Source organism: Odontomachus brunneus, unplaced genomic scaffold (assembly GCF_010583005.1).
Source record: "Odontomachus brunneus isolate Ranch 3 - 2012 unplaced genomic scaffold, Obru_v1 Obru_scaffold_003, whole genome shotgun sequence".
Classification (NCBI taxonomy): Eukaryota; Metazoa; Arthropoda; class Insecta; order Hymenoptera; family Formicidae; genus Odontomachus; species Odontomachus brunneus.
Window position 1 is genome coordinate 567,142 of NW_022639453.1, and position 27,802 is coordinate 594,943.

Here is a 27,802-nt window from a genome sequence, read left to right on the forward strand (position 1 = left end):
GTGGCCCACGTAAAGTGTTACAAGCTAATAACTCTAAACATTTGTCTTATCAAAAAGTTGTTCATGAGAAAGTTTCATATATTCGAGGGGCCGTTCTAACTACGTAAACAAATATTCATTTCCCCTTGAAGAGGGGCGGAACTTCAAAGTTTCAAATGGGACTCCCTATACAATGTTACATATTTGGACTCTACGAGACAAAACAAATAAACTTTGTCTGAAACATTTCTTTGGAAGATGTTCCTATCAAAAGTCATAAACATTTAAACTTTAATGTAGAGTGCATTGAAATTAATAATAAATTAAATAAGACTCAGTTTTTCTGTTTTGTTTTATTTTATTAAATGTTCGAACTGTTGACCATTAACATCTAAACACTTATTAATTCTTTTTACAAAACTTTGCCTAACTCTAAACAAGATTTTTGGAGTCATCTTAATGCAAGCTGTACGTATTATTAACGTATACCTGTTTAGATATTAATGATCAACATTTCGAACATTTAATAAAATAAAACAAACAGAAAAACTATGAATCTTATTTAATTTATCATTAATTTCAACGCACTCTACATTAAATGTTTATAACTTTTGATAGAAGCATTTTCCAAAGAAATGTTTCAGATAAAGTTTACTTGTTTTTTCCTGTAGAATCCAAATATGTAACATTGTATAGAGGGTTCTATTTGAAACCTTGAGGTACTCCCCGCTTCAAGGCGGGACGGAAGTAGATTTTTGTTTACGTAGTTAGAAAGGCCCCTCAAATATATGAAACTTTCTCATGAACAACTTTTTGATAGGACAAATATGTTTAGAGTTATTAGCTTGTAACACTTTACATGGGCCACCCTGTATATATATATATATATATATATATATATATATATATATATATATATATGATTTAAATGGAAAATTCAAATTAAACTCTAAATTCACATCGAAATACCTTATATGAAACAACTTTGAAATAACGACTATTGATGTGGGCTCAAGAGTCATTCTATTCGACTCTGCTATCAAATGTGACACATTGTACACGTAAAAGCTCTGACCAACGCGCCTCGACTCGTAGTTACAATTGAATGATGTTATTTCGTACCCGCAGGTGGGCCATCGCGGAGACGCGGCATGATCGCTCGAAAGTAGACAATCGCTCATGAGTAAGACGCGATACCGCCCGCGTCGAGCGATCAGTTTCAATGACGGGTTCAGCAGGCTCAAGCCCTTCGATTTCCTGCACCCTTGCTCGTGCATGTCCTGCGGGGACTACCTGTCCGAAGGGCCGTGAAATCTTGAGAAACCAGTCCCGCAGTCGTTAACGTGCACTGCCGGCCGCATCGGCGACGTTCACCTGCAGCTTCTTTCGTTCGGCCCATCATTCACGCCGGCTGAACTTGACCCCGAATTCTTTGATCCTGTCTCCCGATGAGAAATGATTCCTTCCCTTCCCGCTTTTTCCCGTGATTTCCTCGATAGCGCGATCGCGTCGCTCACGGAGATCCTGGCCGTTGCACAATGCGCGCTTGATACCGTGAATAAAGCACGCAATTAACTTCCCTATTAAGTTCCCACGGCAGTCGTCGTATCGATCCCGCATTCAAGTTCTTACGAAATTAGTTTTTACGCGCGACGCTCTCTCGTTCACCGCAATAATTCTGCGCTAATTCCGGGATTAAATTTACACTGAACTAACTTCGCGTAAAGATTCCACGAAAAATCTTCCTTGTATAAATCTTGCGCTAATTGCCGCCCGTGTTTTCCAAAGGAATCCTGTTCTTTTAGCTGCAATACATCTCTCTCTCTCTCTCTCTCTCTCTCTCTCTCTTTCTCTTTCTCTCTGGTAAAGTTACGCCATTCACACGTACACACGCAGACGCGCGCGGACGAAAAACAGAGCGAGACATAACAGAAACTTCCTCGCTTGGACGAAACATCTTTTATGTCAGTTTCCGCGGTCGTCAAAATTTTCGATGGAACGTTGCCCGCGTTCTCACCCTTCCACCCGACGAAGTATGCGGAATCGGATGGGAGGGGATGTTGGCAAGTAGTCCAAACCGTGCAAGACGACGCGCGGAGCTGCAGCTTGCGGGCGCAGCGCGGGCGGCGGCGGGAAAAATCGATGCATCCGCCGCCGGCGAGGAGCGTCGCCGAGGCCGGCTCAGCTGTGCTTACTCGAACTCGGACGAGTCCCACGAAAGGGGCGCGAATCCGGAACGGGGTGAGTCAGGGTTAAAACAATTGGCACATCGTTGCTACGTGCGATTAGTGTCCACCGTACTAGCCACGACGATGGCGATGAGGGCGACAGCAAATTTAGAAGGCATGGGGCCGGGCTAAATCTCATTTGAATTTAAAAATACGCTCATTTCTGAGAATGAATGGTTTGGCGAGAATTGGAGGAGCGAGATACGAACTTGACGACGCGTGCACTCACGCATATATTTACATCGGGAATGGCCGGGCTCTTTCTTGCCTGTCGTCGGAATTTGACGAGTCGCGTTACTAAAACGAGAAATCGCGAAAAGGGAAAACGATCCCGCGTTTGTCCACGTTTGTCGGTCCGAGTGCTCCTCGCGTCGCACTTTTACAGCTGAAATTATTTATTTGTAACGTGTACGTGTCGACGAATATGCAAAGATGTCTCGCGACGTTTTTCGCCAGCGGTAATTATTTTGACGTTTCGCGCGGCTCGATAAAGCCTCACGGCATGTTTATGTGGATGATTTATAAAAATCTATACAGACGCGTGCGGGATTAGGCGTGCGGAAATGTTTCACACTTTTACAGGATTACTGCCCGCCGGGCAAGTCGGTGGTATATCTCGTGAATACGTTTAACCAGCATTCGCGCGAGCGGTTTCGCTGCTCCGCTTCGAATGGATGCTACGAGCGAGTAAAACATGTGAATTTGCATAGGCGCGTAAGCGTGTGCATATGCATGGCGTAGACAGATGTTAAATGTCCAAGGGGCCTCGTATACCGCCGGCATTAACGCTACCGCCGTGTGTTGCAGCGCACTCGTACGCATCTAAATTAATTTTGCAGCGTGTGATAAATGGTCGCTAACGTATCCGACAAATTGCGCGCGGAATCGTACTTAAAGAAGCGGCAATCTGCAATTACCCACGCGCTCGCTTCGAATCGCGTCGGTCTTGTAAAAGCACGTCGAAAACTTTTTCACCGTCGATTCCATGGAGTTATTTCGCGCGAACGAGCACCGTCATAATTCACCTTCATACTTAATGAATCGACAGCTCCCGAGTCCATTTTTGTTTCTTTCTTTTCCCCTTTGTGATGGAGTAAAAGCCGTCTGGCATAGTACGTTGCTTTTTCGTGAAATGTGATTAAAAGTCGATTTTTCCAATCTCTTAATAAGTTAACTCATATATCTGTTTCTCCTGCAAATTAGACAAAGATAGATATAATTTTACTGTTAGTTAGCTCATCAAGAAGTTGGAACAACAATAGGCTCTAATCCAGTGGCATATTGTCGCGCGATTTCGCCACGGGTTTCGTTTAGCACACAACCGCGAGATATATTAATTTATCTTATCTTATCGTACGTTATTTTTAGCCATGTGTATCGAGTCACCATAGCGCCACAATGAAAAAACTTTCGCATATATTGATGTAAGGTAAACACTCCTACGCCTGGACGTGTTCTGAATAGTCTTATTGTTTTGGTCTATAAGTACGTGCATTTAAACTTTCAATATACACTGAGAAAAAAGCATCTAAAAAATAAAAATATAGAATAAAAGTATAGAAATAGAAATAAAAATATTTTTTCGGGTTAGATATTCTGATGTTTACTTATTCTGATATAAATTATTTTTCAAATAAGAAAAATATATTTTCGTAAAGCTTTTCACGATAACTTTTTCACGAAAGTAATTGTTTATTCCACTTAAATAAAATAATTTAAATTTAAATAAATATATTTGATTTTTTTTCTCTTAGTGCAGAACACATGTATGTACATTTAATGTTGAAAGTTGAAATATTCGAACTTAAAAATCATAACAACAATGTCCAGAGTTATGTGCGTTGTCTAAGCATTGGTATTTTTGCCTTCTAGAATGATGTTATGAAAATATAAAATATACACGGAAAAAAAGGTTTGGTTGAATCAACCAGATACTTGGTCGAATATGAACGATCCAGAAATTCCGATTGAAGTAACCCGAATTCTGTTTAAGTTAACGAGATGTTTGGTTGACTTAAACAGAATTCAGGTTACTTTAATAGGAATTTCTGGATCGTTCATATTCGACCAGATATTTGGTTAATTCAACCAAACCTTTTTTTCTGTGTACAATGGAATTTAATGTTCGAGATGCATTCTGCATGCAGGTGTCGCACAGCGAAGTGTAATCACAATATTAACAGAATTCCACGACTTTTCCTTGACTGTTTTACGATGCTGGAATGCATTAGCGAAAATCGCTCGCGATAAGATAACGCTACCGATGTACCTTACATCTCGGCGGCCGAGAAAAATGTGCCGTTGCATCGCGGAAGTGTGCGGTGTCAGTGCCTTAAGCAGGGCTCGCGTCAGTGCCGTGCGTTGCATTCACGTACATCGGGCGCATCAGGATGCTCTTGTAGCTCGACAAACACCACACCTACAAATATTCCAACGTGTTACAAAACACGGGCGACAATGACACTTAACCTAGAAGCGCGGAGCTCCACTCCAGCGGAGTAAAGGACGCGACCTCAGCACACGAATACTGTATGCACGGCTATGTAATCAGTCTCACATTTATATCAACATATACTGTTCTCTATTGGCGAATTCTCGCCAATTTGCACAAGACTTGTCAACTTACACGATCCAATTTCTCGATAATGCCGTTTGCAATTACGCGGAGAAGCACCGTGTGTCCTTTCCAGTCGTTCCCTTCGTCACGGGGCGTCATGATTGGTCGCTTGAGATATTTCAAAATTTCCATGACGCCGATGCTGCGCGCGACTATCGGCTGATTTTACACGGAAGCTGATCAACGCTCGAGCATCGCTGACGACTCGTTCAAGATCTACACTAAAACGTAAGTTCAATACGCGATACATGTATAAATTAGAGCCGAGAGCGTCTGTTAGCGCGGTATATCCGATACAGACATACCTTTATATATCTATTTCCTATTCGGCGTGAACGATTCATTCGTCGATCTCTAACGCCGCTCTCATAATCCACGCGCATCGCTCGCCCGAAATCCGCCGGCGCCGTAGAATCTCGTAGCTGTCGCAGTCAAAACAAACGTCGTCGCGCGGATGTGACAATGGCGTTCCCAAACATCGACAGAAAAAAGCTGGGCATCGTTTACGTACCATTTTCAGAACTCGCTCGGCTCACCGAGACTCTCGCCGCACCTGTCGTTTCACTGTGGTAGGAGAAGGTCGGCTGCCCGGCCGAGTGGTGGGGAGCCTCGCAGTGCGCGCGCCGGCCGACGAGGTGGGGGGGAGGGCGCTCGGCGCGTGTCCTCTCCGTCTCTCACAGGCGCTCAGTCCGAGCTCGACGTGCAGACGGTGCGTAGTCCCGGTTCGTGTCGCTTCGTTTCGCGCGCGCGCGCGCGTTCGTTCGTTCGTTCGTTCGTCCGTCGAGTGAATACACGCAGCCCCGTCATCGGACACGCCGGCTGCGCTCCCGCAGTCAGTCAGTCGGTCCGTCTGTCCGTGTGTTCGGCCGCCCCGTGCGTCGCGCGAATCGCGGTCACCGGGTCGAATTTCGAGAACGTCTCGTCGCGCGCGCGCTCGCACGCCCGCGGAGTCGTCGTGCTTCGCGTCGTTTTCGGAGCGAAGCTGAGATGCGTAGGAAGCCGGCCGTGCCAGCAGCAGGATCCTCGATCGCGTCTCACGATTCCTGAAGGTGGTGGTATCGTCGGATCCTCCTTACTGACCCGGCGGCCGCGCTGCCCTTGGACCGCGGGACCGGCGAAATGAGGTGAGCCGATCGATATATCCCTGCCGTTACACTTCGCCATATTTGCATTACGCACTTTCGGCAAATTTGAACGGGCCAAGGGGGCGTCACGTGACCGTGATCATTACTCGCGCACATGCGGCTAGAAAAAGATACTCGATAAACAGAGCTACTCGGGCATATACGCGATGCTCCAGTTTCGAAAGTGCACGCGACTATTGATCGTCCTGGTGATCCCGGTTGCCGGAGCCGGCTTTCTGCGGCTTCTCTCTTTCTCTCTGTGCGATCCGCGACCTGTGATCCTTTTTTCGCGGCGGAGGCGATCGGGATGAACTGTGCGCGACCGCGGAAGTATACAAAGTGACGGCGTCATTTCTTGTCCGCGTCAACTTCACGCGGAACTTGATCGATGAGCGGCCATTGTCCATAGATACCTGTTCGTACGTGACATGTCCGTGTGCTTTTTCCGCTCGTCATAATATACTCGTTTTTAATTACTCCCGTGCGCGGTCCCTCTCTTTCTCTCTCTCTCGCTCTTGAGATGTAGCGGCTCGCGGAGGTCGAGTAGGACGCGAGACGCCGCGGTGAGTGAGTCGTCGCGCTCCAAAACAGTGCAATATTCGGGACGCGACTCAAGTATCTCAATACGCCGTAATGGCGTCGGTCAGTTACAAATTGCGAACTAGCATATTCGCCCGGCGTGATGACACGCACACGCATCGCGATCGCCCCGCATCGGAACGTTCAAGCGACGAATCCTGCGACTTCTCAGAAGACGTATCAGGTAATAACACTCTGATTACAGAGACATATTAGTCTTTTCTTCGACACATATTAGTCTTTTCTTTGAACATTGCGCGGCGAATATTCGGCCGATTTAATCGCGGACCATTTTGGGTATCAATCGAGTTCGGTGTGAATATTTCGAAAGTGCATTTCAGCGTACGATAATGCAGCAGTATCCGACCTTTATCATTAATATGCAGTCGGTTCGTAATATTTAAGGGGATTTATCGTATTATAACGTACAAGTGAATTTTACCGCGATTAAATACTGCTGCGACCGGTTCAGGTATTAGTGTGTAGTTTTTTTTCTTGGTTATTAATAAGTTGCTATTAATTTACGCAGAACGAGTGTCTCTTTTATTACAACTGTGCTTAGCGCATTTAATAAGCCGATAACGATACGATAACGTGCACAGAGAAAATTCCGGAAAACAGTCCGTTGATTAGAAGCACAGAATCTTGCGTTCTACGAGTACCCTCCTTGAGTGTCACGGAGTAAGGTTATTAAACAAAAACCAGCTTCGTTGCGCCGGCGGCGATAGCGATGCGTTAACTCGCCAGATTATAAACTAAATACAACGATTTGCTTCACTTTGGCTGAAAACTCGCGAAATACGCTTTTATTAGCCGGAAAATTATATTATTTTTATTATTATTTTAATTATCATTTTTATTATATATTTTATATAATTTTTTATTTTATTATTTTAATCATTTTTATTATTATTTTAATTTTTATTATTTTAATCATTTTTATTATTATTTTAATTTTTATTATTTTAATCATTTTTATTATTATTTTAATTTTTATTATTTTAATTATTACCGTTCGTATCGGGACGATACATTACTTGTGTAGATGCAGATGTATTATCAAGGACACATGAAGATAATATCAACTTTTAATTTCATGTACGATATATATAAATACTTTTTTTCTACGACTCCAACATGAAAGGCTGAATATTCGCAATGTATTGCGTATATATTTTCCTAAGTACGATTTAAATTGTGCAACAATTTTCAGTGGTACATTGAGAAAGACACATTTGGTATGTGTAAGTATAACTACAAAGGGAGATAATTATAAATTCAAGTCAAGTAAACCGTGTTTTTATTAAATTTTTCTATTATAACCAAAACACATAGTTGAGCATAAGAGACTAATTGTAATTTAATATCAACCATTTTTTACACTCAGTGTAATCATCGATCTTGACTTTTACTGAGAATTCGCGAGATACACTTTTGTTACCCAGAAAATTACTAGAACGATACAACACGTTACTTGTTTAGAATGCAGGCAATATTATTAACGACATATGGAGATAATGTCAACTTTTAATTTTCATGTACGATTTAATAATATTTCTACGTTTGTCCAACGCGAAAGGTTGAGTATTCACGATGCATCGCTCTTGTGTATGCTTTCTTAAGTACGATTCAAATTATACGACAATTCTCAGTGGTAGTCATTAATCTTCCACGATGTTCTTTTTAGTATCTGTCCGCCGGCGAAGTCATTACAGTCGTGTTATTTACGTTCGTGTATCGCGCGGATACATTACGATACCCGTCATCGGCGCGATTTAAACGGCACGGCAAATAAAATATCGCCCGATCTCTATTCGTATTTGTACTTCGCCCTTATACACGCCGCGCGCTAAGCGAACGAAATAACCTTCCTGCGCGGGTTATGCAATTTCGCGGCAATTGGATGTTCAGCTATATCGATCGCGATTCGTTGCGGAGCAATAATCTCAGAAAGCGAAGCAAGGTCGTTCTGACGCGTCGGGATCCAAACGTCATTTCGCAGCTCGCCATACCGCACATCGGGAATCAATGTTTGCATTTTATTCGCGCTCGCAAAACGGACAATCGTTTGTTTTTCCTTTCCACCGTGGAGAATGAAATTCTGTCTTGTGTTTGCCGACGCATCAATCGCGGTACGCAAACATTCTTACATGCGCATGTAAATTTGTGATGTCAGCTGATTAGCGTACAAAAAAAAATTCACGTGCAACATATTTTCAATCTATGCGAGACAAAGGAACTGAAAAGAAGATATGGTTGATCAAACTAAAGTATATACTTACTTTTGATTGTTTACAACACGAAAATAGTAGTGACAACATGCATGTAAGATTACTATCGCCAACATCACAGTAGAATTTAATAGAAAAAAGTTATCTCGATAACAATTTGTAGTAATTATTTCTCTATGCTGTTGTAGTTACAAATGTCGAACACTTTTTTCTCAGTATGTGACGTTTGATCTCTTAATGTGAATAATAGGTCTGCGAGAAGAGATAACTGATCTAAAATTCCCAAGTTGCCAATTAACGAACTACATAATTAAAATTCGTTCGCAACTTTCATTAAGAGCGCCCGCTTTTCCAGTAGTACATAATTAGCGCAGTAAGATAACAAGGACGCGTTTTTTCAATTCTCAACAGAAGTAAACTCACATCCGATAATTCGCGCTGAAAATAAGAGCATCGCCGTTGCTCTTCACTCAGGAAGATATGCGCTTTTTCCGAGGGAAACGGATTTTCCCCGCCGATTCGTAAAAGACGCGCGCGCACTCTCTCTCTCTCTCTCTCTCTCTCTCTCTCTCTTTGCCTCTAAGCGCTGTCAATTATCGTCTTAATTAAAAGGACGTGATTTATTATTCGACCCTTGATCAACGCGGGTTACGGGCGACGTTACGGGCGAGCTCAATTCTCGTCGATCAATTAGGCAACGATGTGAAAGTGATTTTCGATATTCAGATAGAAGCGTCGCGCTCGGAGCGTTTCTTTGAGGGAGCGGTGCTCGTGTTATCGATCAAATTTTCGCTCGCGACGACGAGCCGCCCGCGAAAAGCGTACATCATTTATTCCGCGACCGACGGAAATAAATATTATCTGAACGTGCTTTATTATTTATAAGCCTCTTTGTGAATGGCGAACAGAATCTTCGCGACTACGTTGTGTTACGTGACGCGTGTGTTGGCCTTCGTGTTGCAAAATGGAGCAACATGACGTCGTGTCGATACGGAAAGAGTGAACTGTTGTTCAAGAAATGTTTGATGTGAGATGTATATTTAATAAACGCGCGAAATCGTTAGCTGTTTTCCTATTTTCGCCGGCGAAACAACGATAAAGTGTCGGGTTCAGAATTTATCTTCTGTGAGAAATAATATTACCGTCACGCTCGCAAATATCAGACTGTAATTTCAAGCTGAAATAATATTTTCGATCTGCATTACGTTTATCGACATTGACGTAGATGCTACCATAGATTTTCAATTATTCTCGCGGTACACTGAGAAAAAAATATTTGTGAATTTATTTGTGTGAGATATGAAATTTATTTACAGAAATAAACTTTACTTCATAGAAAAGTAAATTTTATTTCAGAGAAACAAACTTTACATCCCGCAAATAAATTTCCAAATACTTTTTTCTTAGTATAGATGTTTGTAATTTCTGGATAATAAACTAAATAATTAATCCTTGTAATTGATTAAGATATTGTTTGAATTTAACATATTTTTTATATATATTTATTTCCTCAACATTAGTAATTCAATTGAATAAGCGAAAGCTTTTTGGCATTCAAAAGGCATCAGCTATTATTTTATTTATTATCGTTGGGACAAATACACGGAAAAAAAAGATTTGCTAATATATGGACAAAAATATTAGCTGCAGGAGCAAATTTTCTTGCTTTCATAGCAAGTTATTTAACTATCACAATTAAATAACTTTGTTATGAAAGCAAGAAAATTTGCTCCTACACCTAATATTTTTAGTTGTCCATATATTAGCAAATATTTTTTTTTTGTGTAAGCTTTTCTAAAAACCACAAGGGGACACTAGTGTTCTTATCACTTTGGCGCGAAATTTTAATTTTTCTGCTAAAACTATATTGTATTAACGAAATGAAAATAGAAAAAAAGTATCTTTAAAAAAAAATTAGGGGCTTGAAAGTTCAACGTGTTAAAAGGTTAAAAGAGTTAATACATTCCACACACTTCAACTTTGCGTGTCTTACGATCTCATGCGCTTTTGTCACTTTGTCTCCAGATGTCCGGCGAATAAGGGCACGCAGTAACGAGGATGACAAGAAGCTGCCTGGGAGCCGCAGAGCGCGATCCTCCGTACCGTGACTGAAGGTGGCGCGAAGGAGTTGCGACGAACCACAGACGTCGTTGAGTCGGCCCAGCTCGATCGATCGACCGTTGCGAGATCGAGCACCGTGTCGAACATCGTGAGAGACTCCAGAGACCGCGCGCGAAAGAAAGAACTCACTCGCGCGGGAGAGATGATAGTGTGACTCGCGCGCGAACCGATAGAAATCCCCCGGAAAGATCGACGAGGTCATCCGGTGGTTGTGTGGTACCGGTAGTGATCGGTTGTGTTGGTGGTGGTGCTTCATACGTAGCTGCGAGTCGGAGACCCGTTGGCGTCTAGGCCTCGTTCTCATCGGTTTCCTCATGCTGGGAGTGCTGAAGCGGCGCTGGAAGCCATCGAAACGGTGAGTGAAAATAATCACCGGCCTTTTACATTGCGTTACATTGCCCGCCACGTCGTCAGCGGACAGAAAAAGTATCTGCTTTCGGTCGGTCGGTTTCAAGCGATCTCAGAAAGAGAAAGAAAGCTTTCACGATACGCTTTTATTCGGTACTTGTCAATATTAATACAAGTGAAAGTCAATTTTTACATAAATATTCTTCTCCTATTTGCTTCTCCATTTACGTCGAGTATAATTAAAAAAGTTCGTGTAGTTTTGGCTAATTGATAGAACGGATCTAGAGAGAATGAGAGAGATATAAAAATAAGATTTTTATCCTGTCGCAGTAATCTCTTTCGTTGTCCAAGTTATTTTAATGTCGCGAGTGCGATTTCCAGTGGTCCTGGAATGTTCTATAATTAATTAATACGAAAGTCAACGAGCGCGAAGTCTGGAAATGAGTCACGTCTTTCGAAAGCACCCGAGCAGATCCTTTTTCTCGCGGGCGGTGTTACTTCTTGAGAAAGAGAAGATCTTTCGAGTGGAGAAATGTAAGTCTTGCTGCCTTGGCGCATCGCGTGTCGCGTCATTTACTAATAAAATTTCAACTTCTCCGCGTTTCCGGCGTAACTTACTAAAGAAAAGGGCACTAGTCGCGCGCGTTAAAAGATGATGTCTGGCAAATTGCATCGGTCCTACCGGTTAGCTGACGCACACAACCAGGACCCTCTTCCACTAAAAATGATTTATTTATTTCCCGGAGACAAGGGCTAACCTCTGGGCCAACTCTGAGAATGCCCTCGGTTAACTTTGGGTTAACTCTGGGTCATCGCTCGAGTCGCGCGTTAACCCTTTGTGTGGGATATAACGAGTGACACTCAACCGCGATCGTATTTCACGACGACGACGACGACGGCTCCGCGCGAGCATTCGTTTTTAAAGGGCCGCGCGCTCGAAATTATTTTTAAAACGCGCATTCCGCGGCCATTACGTCGTCCCTTTGACGAGTGAAAGAGAGCTTTATGAAACGCGAATGGATAACCGTTAATCGCTTTCCCGTTTTATCGTAATCAGAAATGCTCTCGTGCGATGACGGCAAATAAATTTGTTCCTTTCTCGACGTTACGCACACTGACAGTGAATTATATTTTACGATATCCGATGTTGTCTCGTTTATTTATATTACAATTCAACTCTCTGAGGGATGCAATATTATCTTTTTCAGTTGCAAAATATCCGAAATTTTGAATATATCTACCGTAGACTTTGCAATTACTGATATACGCTCCTTTCAATCCAGATATACAATATACTCTTTGCTTCCTGTTACTTTTTCTTTATCTCTGTTTGAATCATAACTTAAGCTAAAGAGAAAGATAGAGAACAAGAAACAGGAAGAAAGAGTACATTTAGTAGATCAGGATTTAATAAACTTTTTTGAATCGCGCAAGTCCCGTCTTGAATGCCAACGTTTTATTTCTCTATAATTTTATCATTGTTCCAAATTCAAAGTTAAATAATTGTTGAAGCTTTTAGATACACAGTTGTCCTATCTCTGCTCTTACAATTCCTCTCTCTTTATCGCTAAAAAGCAGGAAAAGAAAAATAGATTGCGAAAAAAATAAGATTTGTTATTTTTTTTATTATACTCCATTAATCTTTAAGCTTTAATACAGAGGAAATAGCAGTAAACAATAATTCGTGTGTTATGTTTCGAGATTCCCCAAGATTGAACAAGTACAGCGGAATTTGTAGAATGAATGTAAAAGCAAAATTTCGACTCGGATACGTGCAGTTATCTTTTGAAACATTGGCTATGATGGAGGTCTTCAAGTCGGAGTTAGGACACTGTCCGCCATTTGTAGGGAGGAAATGAGTAAGTGAGAGAGAAAGAGAGAAGCTGCAGAGCGAAACTCATCATTTCAGTCGCGTAGAGTTTTCTCCTTCACTCCCATTCTCAACGCCATCCTTAAAAATGGCGGACAGGATGCAGACCAATTCAGGAATCATCACGCTTTGTCCTAATTCTGATTGAAAGAACTCCAGGTATGATGTGCACAAAGTAAGCTGTGGAATGCGAGATTACTAGTGCCCTTTGACACTTACAATCATCAGTTTATCGCGTTCAGAGCGATGGGGTACTCGAATTCGGAAATAAGTTCATACCTATGACGCATAGGTAATTGCATGTCGACATTACCGCGACAAACGAGTCAAACGGCTGTCACGCCATATCGACAGCGCGTCAGCGTTGCAATTGACGTTGCAATTCCGCAAATGCGCAGGAGGGGGCAGGTAGGAAAGCAGGGAAAGGGGGGGGGGCAGGCTTAAATCTCCCATCGAGAGATTAATAGCGCCGATAGCGTATTAGAGAAATGAAAAGAGCGACGCTCGCGTCGAGCGCATCTTGGACGAATCAACGGCGCCGGCTTATCCATGATAAATTACAGCGGACGGTGGACGCAACGCGTCACGTGTGTCCGCGCGAGCAACACGTTATTGACGGTCCGATAAATAATTCCGTGCGACGCGATCTCACGTACGCGGCCTGTCGCGCGAGGCATAGCCGCGCATAATGAGTCTCGTCTCGGGGCCAATTGCAGGGAATTATCGTAACACCTGCTGCGCGCCGGGCCCTTAATTAATGCCCGACGCGTCTCCGCTGCGACGTCGGGGAGACGCGGAAAAAGCGGCTAATACCGGGGGCGCCCCGCGATAACGCGCGCCCAGCACGAGAAACCCGTGACGTCGGATATAAATTTCCTCGCGAGAACCCGCCGCCGCGCGCACCGATTAAGACTTCCATCTACGCCGGGCGTTATCGATGCCTCCGCGCCGTGGATTAAGCGCGGCCGCCGTTAATTGATAACCCGGCCAGATACATCTCACAGCTTTATTAAATGCGTTGCGTGGAAGAGAGAGGAAGAGAGAAGAAGAAGAAGAAGAGAGAGAGAGAGAGAGAGAGAGAGAGAGAGGGGTTCCCGCGCGCATCGACGCGCTATCGATTCCGCCAAGTTTGCTCGCGCGGACATAAACGCGTTTTCAATGCGCCCCCACGAGCCGCGGGACTGCGCCAAGTGAATATCTTGATAATTTATTTGTGCTCTCGTGAAAATTGAGTTTTGAGACTATTGAAGATATATGACTTTGAATTGTACTTTGTGACGGCGGGGGAGAGGGAAGGGAATTTACGAGTAAGGCGACAGAGGTTCGAGATTCTTGTTTTCTGAATGTTATTTCTTTTAAGATGCAATAGGAAAGCAATGGAAAACGACATGCTGATTAAATACTTGGGATTAAATAAGTTTCTGGTGAAATACGAACGAAGCAGAAATCCTGATTGAAATTGCCAGAATTCTGTTCAAATTGACAAGACTTTTGGTAACATCAACCGAAATTTTCTGGTTTGTGCGTATTTCATTCAGAAATTTGTTTAATCCAACTAAACTTTCTTTTCCGTCCAAATCTTCGTGAATATATGACGACAGACAAAAAATTCTTATTCTCCAAAGGAAAATTCTCGTACGGCAACAGTCGCGAAATTGCATCATCGTGGAAAAATATTTCTGAGGAATTGTTGAAAGAGCGACTTTATCTTGATTTTGCTGTTATCGATGCTTCGCGCCGATGTAAAGTCGAGTATCGCATCGTGGCTTCGCGCATTTGAAACGTTTCACAATACTAATCGCGGATTACGATCTCACTTCGCGCAAGTACGTGGCCGACGTTAAAATCATTATCCGGCTCCACGGTCTCGTCTCGCGCGCCAACACGGAGACGTGGAAACACGCGGACGAGGGAGAGCGGCGACGGGATGGGTTAGCTGGAAATTTACGGCATCGACCGGGATTACTTTGCACTGAGTGCGCTTTTTCGCGGTAACTTTTCCGAAGCTCTCCCGGCGATTAATTCACGCGATCGCGAGCTCCACGTCGGCACGCAGGAATTTACGCGCGACATTCGCGGCCGCGCCACAGGAAAAGAGAGAGAAAGAGAGAGGAGAGGAAGTTACGCGGTGGTGCGCTAATTTTAGAAGTATCACCGCGACCGATCTTTTCTTCGCGAGCATAACTGCTGCGGTAGAATGTAACAACGCCTGTGATCTTGTCCTTTCATATTTCGCGCGACGGAGAAACGCATCTTGTAATTTATTGCGACGTCGGTTGAACATCGAAACGTATTAGCGCGAAACGAGGCGGCATCTAAAATGAGAACCCGAGGGGTAAACGCTCGCTAATTAACATTTACACGGCTTTATGCATAATGTTGGACGATTACACGCGAACGGGGGAGATAGAAACGAACGCAACCGACTATCACAGTCAATCGTTAATAATACCGCGGTCTGTATTTACAGGAATATTCCTTTATGGAGTTCCTTCTCGCACGTCCCGGTTATCTCACGCACTTGATGCTCGATACTTCAATAACCGGCTTTAGCGATTGTGCGCGATTGTTGCACCGTACGAGAATTTTTCTTTGGAGAGTAAGAGTTTTCTGTCTGTCGTCATATATTTATGCGACAATGATCTGATGCAGAAAATTATGATTTTCGAATTTTGTTAGCAATGGATAGTCCATACATCTTTTTACACGAGACGGAAAACATCCAAGTCCTCTACAAGCGTCTAAAATCAAAGAGATATTCTGGTTTGAAAAGTCGCTGGATATTTTTCCGGAATTATTTTATAGGGAAACGAAAGAATTGAGTAATGTCAGACTTTGCATATTCTCTTAACCTTATTTTAAGAATATATTTTTATTGTCTAAGTGACAAAAACATACAAAAGAAGAACATTTTTGTCATTTAGATAACAAAAATATATTTTTAAAACAAGGTTTAAAAAATATACAAAGTTTGGCGTTATTCAATTTTTCTATTTCCCTGCAAAAAATTTCAACAAAGTGCTTTTCTGCGACCTTTCAAACCAGAGTATTCCCTTAAAAAAACAGTTTTTATTCTCTACTAGTTACACTATTTTTTACTAATTGATTTTTTACCAATTTTTTAAAGATTAAAAGCTGATCAATAAATATATTTAAAGAGAAGAAAACTGAGCATGCTTATTGAATAATCGAGAAGAGCGTCAGTGTTATCTGTACTTTTTCAATCACTTTTTCATCCTCATTTTTTTCGAAACGCGTCCCGTATGAGTTGGATCATAATTCTTGCATAATTACGGTTAATTGATAAGACTCATGTTATCCACTTCTTTGCGCAAGCTACGTGCTGCAAAAACTGCGAGCAGGCACTTTAGATCGTGCATTAAGCTCGCCGATATTTTCCAGTTAGCGTGCTGGAGTTAAACGCGATTTCCACAAACGGGCTTTCTACCTTCGTGTTGCGCGCGCGGGAAAAATGTAAGCGCATAGAAAGTTCAGAGTGCTAATGAAATTACGTGCGTTTGTCGGACGCTCGGCGCGGCCATTAACACTTAAGATTTTGCCGGAGTAGTCATGGGTTAAATCGAGACCGGTTACCGCGCGACCGATGCTCGAATAGGTAGCAAACGAAGTGGAAAACCGCGCGTTTTCGAGCCGTTTAACCCTTTGTGGTCGTACGTTGAAGTCGAGCCTGGATACATATTGGATTATGAGAGATCGGTATCTCTCTCTAAGCGCATCAGTCGACACGAAACGAATTCTTTCGTTTGCTGTCGTGAATTTATCGACACTCTACCAGTTCTCGATTTTCATTCTGCGAACATGATTCTCACAGAAGTAAGCTCGATTTCACAGAGATAAACATTTATATCTCACAAACAAATTTTCAAATATTTTTTTCTCCGTGTACCCTCTTTCCGTTTCCACTTTAAAACCTCATTCTACGTTCGTCCGTAGTTTAACACGTGTTTATACAAAGCGTCGACATTCGTTCGGGCCGTCGCCCGTGAAAGAGTCGTCGCTACTCGTGTTTCGAGCTGCGTTTTGTTTTCGAACGCATCCAGATGCAACGCGCGGTGTATCGAATGCACGTGTGTTAACTTGGACCAGTGGAGGGTCTGTAAATTCTCCGAATGTCCCACGAATCGGGTTTGTTTTTTGGGATTGCTCTTACCAACGCTCGACCAATGCTCTTTTCAACGCGTAAGTTGGCAGAAGAATTTTCATGGAAAACACTTTATGAATTGATTTTATCGGCTCTTTAATCAATTTTCGCGCGACAAAAGTTGCAACGACCGGAACTTTTATCGGAGATATTAGCGACAGTGTTGTTTAACGATTTATTTTTTATTATTTATTTTACTTTGTTTTATTATTTTGTTTTATCCAATAATTTTATGACTGTAATTGGTCTAAAACGGTTATTTTAGTGAATTATTTCTGAAATATATTGTCATTCGACGTAATTAGCATTTTTTGGAGGGGAGACAGTGACAGGGCCAGGTGGCGGTTAGCAGGGTCGATGAACCTGACGCTGGCGCTGAAAACAGGTGTAGTGGCGTTTTTAAAAAAATGTGTTGGATGATGTCGGTCGGAACTTTTGGTAAAACGACTCCGTTGACATGCGCGAACCGCGTTTCGCGGGAGCGTCAACTTTTTCTCGCACTGTGTTTTCAATATTGAACTTTCATGCGTGTAACGGCATATACGGATGATGAAATAGGAGCGCGCGATCACATGAAACTTCGAGTCGAGTCGCATGATTCGTTCCAACAATCCAACTACGTGTATATTCAGGTAGCTAATGAACGTTACTCACAATTACGCGAGAGGACGGCGCACGTCAAAGAGCGAGCTTTAAATTCACGCCTGAGAAACCCTTCAGACCGTCGAGCGTTAACACCATAATGTGCAGGCTATTAAAGTTTGAATGATCCACCTAGATTTTAGGCTCAGTAGTTCGTGCCATAAATAGTCTCAATTAAGGCGAGCTGTAAACTAGCTATGACAAACGGTGCATGAGTAACATTAATCAAGCCGGCAATTAATACGCGGGATCAACGATTCCGTAATTAAATTTCCACCAATTTCGAGCGCTGCACATTGATTTACGCCTCCAAAAGGCAGCACGCGAAATTAGTAATTACGCTCTCGAGAATCGACGGCATATAAGTGCGGGTTTTAGTATCATTTGCGAAACGCGCGCGCGTGCACTAACTTTGAGTAATCGCCGCGCGATCAAAGGTCTCGCGCCAAGTTTATGGGATACCTCGTTTCGTGGCATTCACGTACATATCGCCATCGTTACGTGTACAATAATTGCCCCGTAATAACGAAGAAGTTGAACGCCAAAGCCTATTAATTCCGCCCAGTCGTGGACGGAGAATAACGCGGTGAGATGTATGCGCCTAAATGTATAACTGGGCGCGAATAAATCACCGTAGAATCCCGTTTTAATTGAACAGCGCGAACGCGCGCGTTTGCAAGATACTTTCGCATCCTTTCGACGTTCTTTGCATTATATATATATCACCTGGAAGAAAAAACAGCTTCGGATTGTACGATTATAATCCGCTTTGCGACGTTGAGACACGTTATTTCTCGAAGTATCTTTACATATGGAGATATTTTTATCTGTACTCCTCGAATTTTTCAAGGCACTTCTTCAAGGGCGCGAATAAGATATTGTAGAATGTTTTAATCGAATAACCTAAACATTTGAGAGATTTTTACATTCTTTTGGACTATACATATTATCTGGGTGAAAAGAGAAACTTTCGGTCATACAACCTCGGGCTACTTTGCAACACTGAGACACGTTATTTGTTGAAATATTTCGAGGTGTGGAAATATTTTCATGTGTGTCTCGAATTTCTCGAGGCCGGTGTTTCCCAGCGTTGAGTTTCTCAATTGGTTTCCTGAACGAAAATGAAGCGGTCACGTGACGGTTGCGACGAAGATCGCAATGCTGACCGACTACGAGAATAGTTTTTGGCGTACGATAGAGAGGATATATAGGTTGCGGAAAATGTAAATCATGCGGCAGTGAGATGCGTACCGCGTGTGAGCGGGCGAGCTAGTCGACTCGTCGTAGTTTCTCGTTGGTAAGTCTCTAGAGACGCGCAGTATGCCCGCGATGACACGACCACAGTAAATGAATTTGGCGGCACAAACGTTTCGCGAACGTCTGCGAAACGGTTCGGTCACTAAAGTCAACGACGCGTCACAGGCGGAATGAAAAAATCGATCGCCAGGACGCTCGTTTTAACATAATCGCCATTTAAACGCGCAACTTCTCGAAATAGATTTGATCGTGGCGTAATTGGTCCCGCGTCTCATTGCGATCTTTCTCCAGCAGCGACGCAAGCGTGCCTTCCTTCATGCGCGAATAAAGAAAAACCGTGAGATTTCATCTACCTATTTCGACAGCCACGGAAACTCGTCGTCGCAGTTTGAGTGATTAACACTATTCGACTGAATTATCGCCTCGTGTTCTCGACGCGAGCAACATGTTTTTGTCATTCAGCACGATTCTCATAATTATACGCAAAAAAAATTTCAGTTGGTGCAACCAAATAGGAACCAACTGAAAATTAGGTGATCAGAAACGATATCTTTGTTATGAAGACTAATATTTCTGTTGTCGCAACCGAAAATATTTGCTGAACATACAACTATATTCGAACTCGGTTGAGGCAACTGAAAACAATTGACTATATAGAAGCTTCATAAAAGAATTTTTCTGTTCCTATAGCCGAGTTTTCGTTTGATCCTTGAGCAACCGAAAATTCGGTTGCACCAACAGAATTGTTTTTTCCATGTACTCTCTAAATTTCTTTGAGTGAAAATACTGCTACTTTTACAGAAATTTAAGAGTGAAATATTCACTCCAATCGAGTGAAACATTCACTCTTATGAAGAGTAAATACTGCCACAGTGACTATTTCATTCGATTAGAGTGAATATTTTACTCTTATTGCAAGAGTGGCAGTATTTTCACTCCAAGAAATTTAGAGAGTACGTAGCGTTGCAGGGCAGCGCGTAGGGTTCGGGATTTTCTCTAAAAATACAAACGCCGCCCTCGCTTTCTCGCTCCTTCGACATCGTCGGATTCGCGGCTTCGTCCGGGTAAAATGGGCCGTCTGCCGAAACTGAAATTCACGACTCCCACGCCGATAAAGCGCGGGTGTTATGCACCGGCTAATGCACTAATTGGTGGGCGCGGGGACGCGCGGCAAATTGGGCTAATACAGAGCAAACGGCATGACGCCTATAAATACCGGCATTGCGGGAGCGACTTCGACGCCCGGCCGGCTCTGGCCGCGTTCGCTCACGCGCTGTGTTGCCGACGGAATTTATGGCGCCGATTACACCGACGGTTAATGAATACACGGGCGGCCCGTTTAGAACTTTTTGATTGAACCATGAATCCGTGAGCGCGCGCGCACGCCGGCGGATTTACGAGGTCTTCGTTGCTCCACGAAGAGAGTGCACCACCTATCCTCTGTCAATTTATTAGCGTTAGTTCAATCTGGTAGCGGTTATTGAATAGACGATTATATTCCGTTGCAACGTCGTAACTCTCGTCGCGGGCAACCTGTGGAAACCTGTCGCCCTGTGGAAAAGCCCTCGGCAAATCGCTCGCCAATCGATTTCGCGAAGTAAGGTCTAATCTAATTAGAGAAACATTTTCGGGAGCGACCGAAGTGACGCGGAAACCGTCGCGAAACGCGACATGCACCGGCAATACCGCGCCTCATCGAGGCAAAACGCCATAGAGGCCGATTAATCTCGTTGAAGCTCGGAAGTGACCCGGCTTTGACGACGTACTTATGGAAAACGACGGCTGCTAAAAAATTATCGATTAGGCGAAAGTACCAACTACACGAAAAAAAATCTCGGTGCAACCGAATAGTAACTAACTGAAAATTAAGTCAGATCAGAAACGATATTTCTGTTATGAAAACTGATATTTTTGTTGTCGCAATCGAAAATATTCGTCTGAATATTCAGTGAAATTAAAACTCGATTGAGGCAACTGAGAACAATTGACTATATAGAAGCCTCATAAAGGAATTTTTCCATTCCTATAGCCGAGTTTTCGTCTGATTTTTGAGCAACAGAAAATTCGGTTGCACCAACGGAATTGTTTTTTTTTCGTGTATACGTGCGCACGCGCACAAACACACACACACACACGCGCGCGCGCGAAAAAAATATTTTGCTAGGTAGAATTGTAGAAACCAGTTCAGATTTGTCGCTGTTTCTTGCATTTGCTAGAAAATCTGTAATACGTAGAATAACAGCAGCATTCCGGCAATATCTGCTGGCAAATTTAGCTCCCATTACTAATTGTTAATCTGCGCTTAATCTGAATAGGCGCCACAAAGAAAGAGAGATTTTATTACGAAATTATACAAATAGTTCATATAGAGAAATCCTATTTAGACATTGGTATCTTAACTTGAATTTGCCACCGAAGATGCTTTGATCTTCGCGCATTTGTTTCGTTCGCTCTCAGTCCCTTCTTTTAACCGCGACTTTGCATCAAACCCTCTTAACTCCCTCGATTTCCTAAGTATCATTGCGCGTTGCGTCACGCGAATGATTAAGCCCTCAATGTTGCTCGTCGCGTGACCTACGGCAACGATGATGAATCATCCGCACTCATAGTCCGATCAGCCGGCAACACGCGACTGGTTTTATCGCGAATTCTCTAGTCCTGATAATTTTGCAAATCGATGAGTGCGCGCCTCTATACCTTGTAATCGCGAGAGTGCTTGCTCAAGACCACAAGATAATAGAAGACAATCCGTCTTCTCTCTCTTTCCCGCGGCACGGCTGCAAATTGTTTTCGCGCCGAAACTCCCTCGGCTTCCATTCCCTTTTCTTCCTCGAAAACTCGCAGATTAACGGGGCGATACGTTCTGAATGCGCCACCGTGTACAAAGACAAGGGGGGACTTGAGAGAGGAGCTCGAGGGCGCGTCGTGGAGGATCCCGCTGCCTCTCACCCTCGTGCGATACCGGGTGGCTCATGGTGGGTCCTATAAAAAGTTCTTAACGACCTTTCTAAATGCATTCGGTGTCTCGCCGGCAGCGTCATCGCACGACAAGGGCTTCCATTAGACCGGCGTTACGCGTTTCGTCGCGTCGCGTCGAGGCGACAAAGGCGACGGCTCGACGCGCCTCCCTCGTCCTCCGAGGCGAAGAGTGTCCTTTAGTAGGCAATAACTAATTTTTTAGCAGCCGTCGTTTTCCATAAGTACGTCGTCAAAGCCGGGTCACTTCCGAGCTTCAACGAGATTAATCGGCCTCCATGGCGTTTTGCCTCGATGAGGCGCGGTATTGCCGGTGCATTGCGTTTCGCGACGGTTTCCGCGTCACTTCGGTCGCTCCCGAAAATGTTTCTCTAATTATAACCAGACGACGACAGAAATACTTGCTATTCGCTGCGTACACGGAACAGAAAACATTTCACTGCTGCAGCTAATCATGGCTCGTTAGGATATATATTTGTTGCTATAACTAAAAGTATGCTGCTGCAACCAAAACTTTTACTTCTGTTACTACTACGTTCGTCCCACAGCTAAATATATATGCCTACACGGAGAAAATATTGTGATAAAAATTGTGTTAAAATTATATTCCTTTTTACAAAGTTTCTCGTGAAATTGAGAAAGTTGTGGAATTAGTATAAAAATTGTAAATTTGGCAATCTGATATATGCGATAATAAAAAAATATTCAAATAATTGTAATAATTTTGTGACAAGAAGTCAAACGTACATAACATTCCTAAACAAATATATAGCAACTTTGGTTATACACAGACTTAAAAGAAAATTAACAGTTATATGAAGAATTTGTTTCAAAACAATGTTAACACTTATATGCAGACAAAGTTACTTCCGTCTGCATCTTACTCATGTTTATACTTGTACATACAGTAGAATTAACTTTTTCTCCATATAAATGTGAATATTTTTTTAAGCAAATTCTTCATATAACTGTAATCAAATTTTGACCAAAATTACAAAAATATCGTTGTGATTTTTATTACAATATTCTTTCCGTGTATTGACAGCTATAATTTTAGGTATCCATGTGTTATCCAAGTGATGAGATTTATTTACCACACACACAAATTCTTGTTTCCGTAGCAAAATCTTTTTTTTCGTGTATATACATAGTTAATTGTTGCCTCGGTGAAGATCATTTCTCGAAATTACATCGCGAAGGAAGCAACTAAATGAATAAAGAAATAGTCGGGATTGGATTGATTAATTATTGTCGTGCCGTGTCAGGTAGATAAGGCTGCGCTCGAATGCGCGAGGAATTAGAAATAGCCAACGGGTGAAGCGAATTAAGTGTGTGCGTGAAGCTCTGTACGTGCCTTTGACTGCGACGTTAGAGCTCTGTGATCGCCTTCGTTCGCGCTCCATACAAAATTAGCGTACAATTCAACGACGCAAGTAAAACGGAAAGCGTTCTCTCTCGCCGGGCGATTAACGGTCGAGCCAGTCCTCGCGCGCGTTGAAAAAGGTAACGACTTGTTTCGAGCGGATCCACAATTGCGCAACTGTGATGGCGATGAGAAAGAGAGAGGAGAGTAGGAGCCACGATGTGCTCATTCTCAAACTGCCGCCATTCAGCCGCAAGAAATGTCGCAATCGATTACACGGCCGTTTCATTCATGAAAATGTGGCCGGCGCACCTTTCGCGTTTCGGTCATCCTCGGCGTCATAAGTGGGAAGGAATTGATAAAAGTGGCTCTGCCGGGATAAATTTACTGCGTCCCACTGTGTTTCCTCGGTTATTTCAGAGTCTTACCTCAATCACCTTCGATATCGGTTCTTTCTCGTGGAATCAAAACGATCGCACTAAACGATCTAAACGAACTAAACGATCGCATATATCGGGCGGGCAATTTGTCGTTAATAAGCGAACAAACAGAACTAAAGCTGTGATAGCATTTTTCTTAAATTGCTCATAACTTTGTTACATGTAGTATTTTGTTTTTTATCGTTTTTAATTATATTGCATCTCGCGATAATGTTTAAAAATTTTTACTGAGAGAAAAAATACCTAAAAAATAATAAATACTTATATTCGCTGGGTACTATAATAACATTTTTACTTGTGTGTGTATGTCTGTACTGATATAAAATACTCTCTTTCTCTCTTGTGCAGTAATATAAAATATTTTACTAATATAAAGTATTCAACAAGAGAAAATCTCAAAACTTGAAAAGAATCTTAGCTTTTCACGAAAGCAATTATTTACAATTATTCAATGTTTAAATAATAGAATTTAGATTGAAGTATAGATATGTGTACCCACTGAATGAATATTTATTATTTTTTAGATATTTTTTTCTCTCAATACAGAACACGAAGAATGACGAGGAAATCGGTCGCAATAAATTGCCGCGTAGGCCGTCACGATTTCACATTTGATAACAATTTATCGGATCAGGCGTCAAGTGTAACGTGCGAGAGAACGTGGCATTTGAGCGCGAATGCACGAAGATTCGGCGGGGACGAACGGCTCGTGCAGAATTTCGCGGGCGATTCTATTCGCGGCTCTCGCTTTATCGACTAAACAAAGGCGGCTGTTCCCGTTGACCTTTGATTCGAGCCGCGATGCGGGCTCGCGGTTCATGCTAGCGAGGAGAAAAGGTGAAAAGATCAGGCATATAAGTTCATCCGCGTCTAAAGGCGGCGCGCGCGGCGCGACACAATCGCGCGAATCTATTTAAATTTCCGCCCCGATGTCCGCGCGACACGAGAATGCAAATGTCGCCGTGGATTTTAGTCGGGCACGACACGCCGTCTGTCGCATGCGAGCGCTACGCGCGCGAGATAAATATTTAAATTTCACCGCGTTATTTGAATATCCAGATAGCGTGCGGGGGGAAAGTAAAGTTCGCCAACGGAATCGAAGAACGCGATTATTTTCGGCCCGCGAATATACACGGCGCTTCATATACACTTGAGCAAATTTCCTGTGACCATTCCCGCCCCCATCTTTCTTTCCCGCTGCTCACAATAGTTTATTCAAATTTATCGGCGCGCCGGAGGTTGCGAGCATATTTTTGTGTGGAGAGAAAATACGCCATTGAAAATGACAAATTTGCGCGGCGAAACATACATTAGAACGTTTGTGGAGGGGAAAAATTGGAATTATTTCTTTCTATTTTCCGACGCTTTTCAGGTCAGCGGGCATCTCTTCCGTTTTCCTGCGTAAGTCCATAAACATGTTTTCTTTCTTGCGCTCGTCGGGAGTAATTGCACGTCTCGCTAAAGTATCCACCAGACGGACGTCGTAGTCCGTTTCTTTCTAGCGTGAGCACGACACGGGGGATGTAACCGGGAAACGCATGGGAGAGCAGTGTGTGCACGCCTGGCTGCATCTGCATGCCCACCCGTTTCCCCTGTCCGTGTTTTTCCCGCGGCGGAACTAACAACCCCTAAATGACTCGTTCGAGCTCCCTCGCAGCAGTGTTTCTCGAGCGAAGGCATGCGAGAAAAAATCTGGGTTCTGCATGACACATTTTTATTTCAGTCGTGTAATTCATTCTCTCTCTTTCTCTCTCTCTTTCTCCTTCTTTTTATTATAGCAGCTGTAAAATTAGCGAATTTGTCAGAGAAATCTCTCTTGATTTGAATTCGTACTTTTATCTTGTATTAAGTCAGATTTATGGCAAATTCGACTGAATGCACTAATGCGCAACAGTGCACACCGAGGTTGGTATCATAGTTCATTCTTATATTCCAGCACCACTTAAGTTCGCTTCTAAAAGCTTCGTAGGCAATGAAACAATTTGCACTGAGAGAAAAAATATTTAAGAGATAGTAAATATATATTTGGTGAGCAAACACCACACAACACACACAAAGCTTGATCTATGTGTTATTTGCTTCCTGTTACTTTTTCTTTATTTCTTTCTGACTCAAACCTTAAACCTTAAACTAAAAAAAAGAAGCAAAGAACACATTGTAGATCAGGCTTAACAGCATATTTACCGGGGCTTATATAAAACATTATTCAGATCAGAAAATATACATTTTCTTGAAACTTTAAGAGAACCACACGTAATCGAGATAAATTTTTAATTGTAACATTAATATACGGACATTCTCACACATCTACACGGAGAAAAATAATTTTGCTCTTTTAGCAAAATCATCATTGTTACTGCATATTCGTAGTGACATCAAAAAAATTTAGTTGACGTAACTAATTTGACAAATTATTCGTTATTAGAGCAGAAATAGTTTCGTTGTCAGGATAGAAAAAATTTATTGTCCTAAGAATCAAGTGTATTTATCCTAAGAATCACGTTAATTTGCTATTGATACAAAATAATTGACCAGCTGATTAATTAAAATACGCTGATTGGCTGGATTCAAGCCTCGTCCCCTACTCCCTAAACACCATCTACACAAGGGGGGGAGGGGGGCATATAAGGACTACCTTTACCCAAGGGAGCTCAGTATCAGAGTTCTCAGTCCTGATGATGCAAACTGCAACGTTTGCGAAACGTCGGCATATCGCTGATTCAAGACACGGCTTCATTCCGGAAGCTATACCTAGACATTGTATCAATGGCCGTGAAAGCCTCAAATCTAGTAAAATAACGTATCCTTAGCAAATTTATTTGCTATCGGAGCAAAAGTGCAACTGCTTATATAAGTTCATCATGATTCTTACAGCAAAATAATTTGTAGATTCAGCAAATTATATCCAGCAAATAGTGATTAATACTCTTAGCAAATCTTTTTGCTGTCCATATAATAACGAAAAGATTTTGTTAGAGCAGCAGAAAATTTGCTGGGCCAGCAAATTATTTTTCTCCGTGTACACGTGTTTCTCTCCTCTCTCTTGAATAAATGGCAATAAAGATGATTAAATCTGTGAAAAGATGAAAGGTACTTTGCGAATAACGTTTGAGAGACACTGCTTCGCAGCGTAGAACACACAACACAAAACACTTGCCCGAGAGTGCCGCGAAATTACACATTAGGTCGGAAAATTGAGCCGAATGCGGGGAAACGATGACTCGGTCGAATTGTCCTCGGACGTATGGTGTGTATGCACGATGACGATCGCAACTCGCGCACATCTCCAATCTGCTCTCTGCACCGCGACGCAAGAAAATTCACCGCGCTTATGTAACACGAGCTAACTCGCTCATTTGCAACATAAAGTGACTCGCCCATGCGAAACGATTGTTCGCGCGATAAATTTCCCGCGGCGATTTTTAACAGCGCTCATGTTATTTCCTTTTTTTTCGAGGGTGAGGGGTATCCCTATGTTTTTTAAGCGGTGCGATTTAATTGGATATGCGTATGCATGGCGACACGTAACGATAATCGAGCGACATAATCCCTGGGGCTCTGAAAATTGAACGTGGACGAGGGAAAAGTGTGTTCTCTTAAAGCGAATCGCTAAAAATGTGCCCGAATCAGCGAAAGGAGCATTTCATCGATGATCAATGAATAGTATTCTGTGGGAATACTTTTAGCTTACTGCCTTATCTTGTATCTCACTGATTTGAACCGGTGGGAAAGTAAGATTTCACAATTTTCTGCAAAATCTGTGCACTGTGAATTCGTCGTGCGCTGTAATCAAATGCATCTTTCTGCGCCTATGGCGCTGGAATTGTCGGCTTCCGTGACATTCAGGTGCAACGACATTGTCTGT

The 27,802-nt window shown here is 42.7% G+C and overlaps 1 protein-coding gene and 1 long non-coding RNA gene across 7 annotated transcripts in view; one reads left to right on the forward strand and one right to left on the reverse strand.

Moving 5' to 3' along the window:
- LOC116843206 overlaps positions 1-5,464 on the reverse strand; it is a 25,651-nt gene extending 20,187 nt beyond the window's left edge. Inside the window, exons 1-4 of one of the 2 annotated variants that reach the window (XR_004377854.1) lie at positions 5,336-5,464; positions 5,130-5,246; positions 4,834-5,045; positions 4,477-4,626 (exon numbers count right to left, since the gene is read on the reverse strand). This is a non-coding gene — a long non-coding RNA (uncharacterized LOC116843206). Of the gene's footprint in view, positions 1-4,476; positions 4,627-4,833; positions 5,046-5,129 lie in introns of both variants that reach the window. The other variant, XR_004377853.1, reaches the window with a different exon arrangement.
- Positions 5,465-5,518: 54 nt separating this feature from the next.
- LOC116843654 overlaps positions 5,519-27,802 on the forward strand; it is a 307,139-nt gene continuing 284,855 nt past the window's right edge. For 4 of the 5 annotated variants that reach the window (XM_032814240.1, XM_032814259.1, XM_032814279.1 and 1 more), the window contains exons 1-2: positions 5,519-5,948; positions 10,784-11,234. In XM_032814240.1, coding sequence (XP_032670131.1) covers positions 11,194-11,234 — 41 coding nt within the window. In that variant the 5' untranslated portion in view covers positions 5,519-5,948; positions 10,784-11,193. Of the gene's footprint in view, positions 5,949-6,033; positions 6,712-10,783; positions 11,235-27,802 lie in introns of those variants that run through there. The other variant, XM_032814250.1, reaches the window with a different exon arrangement.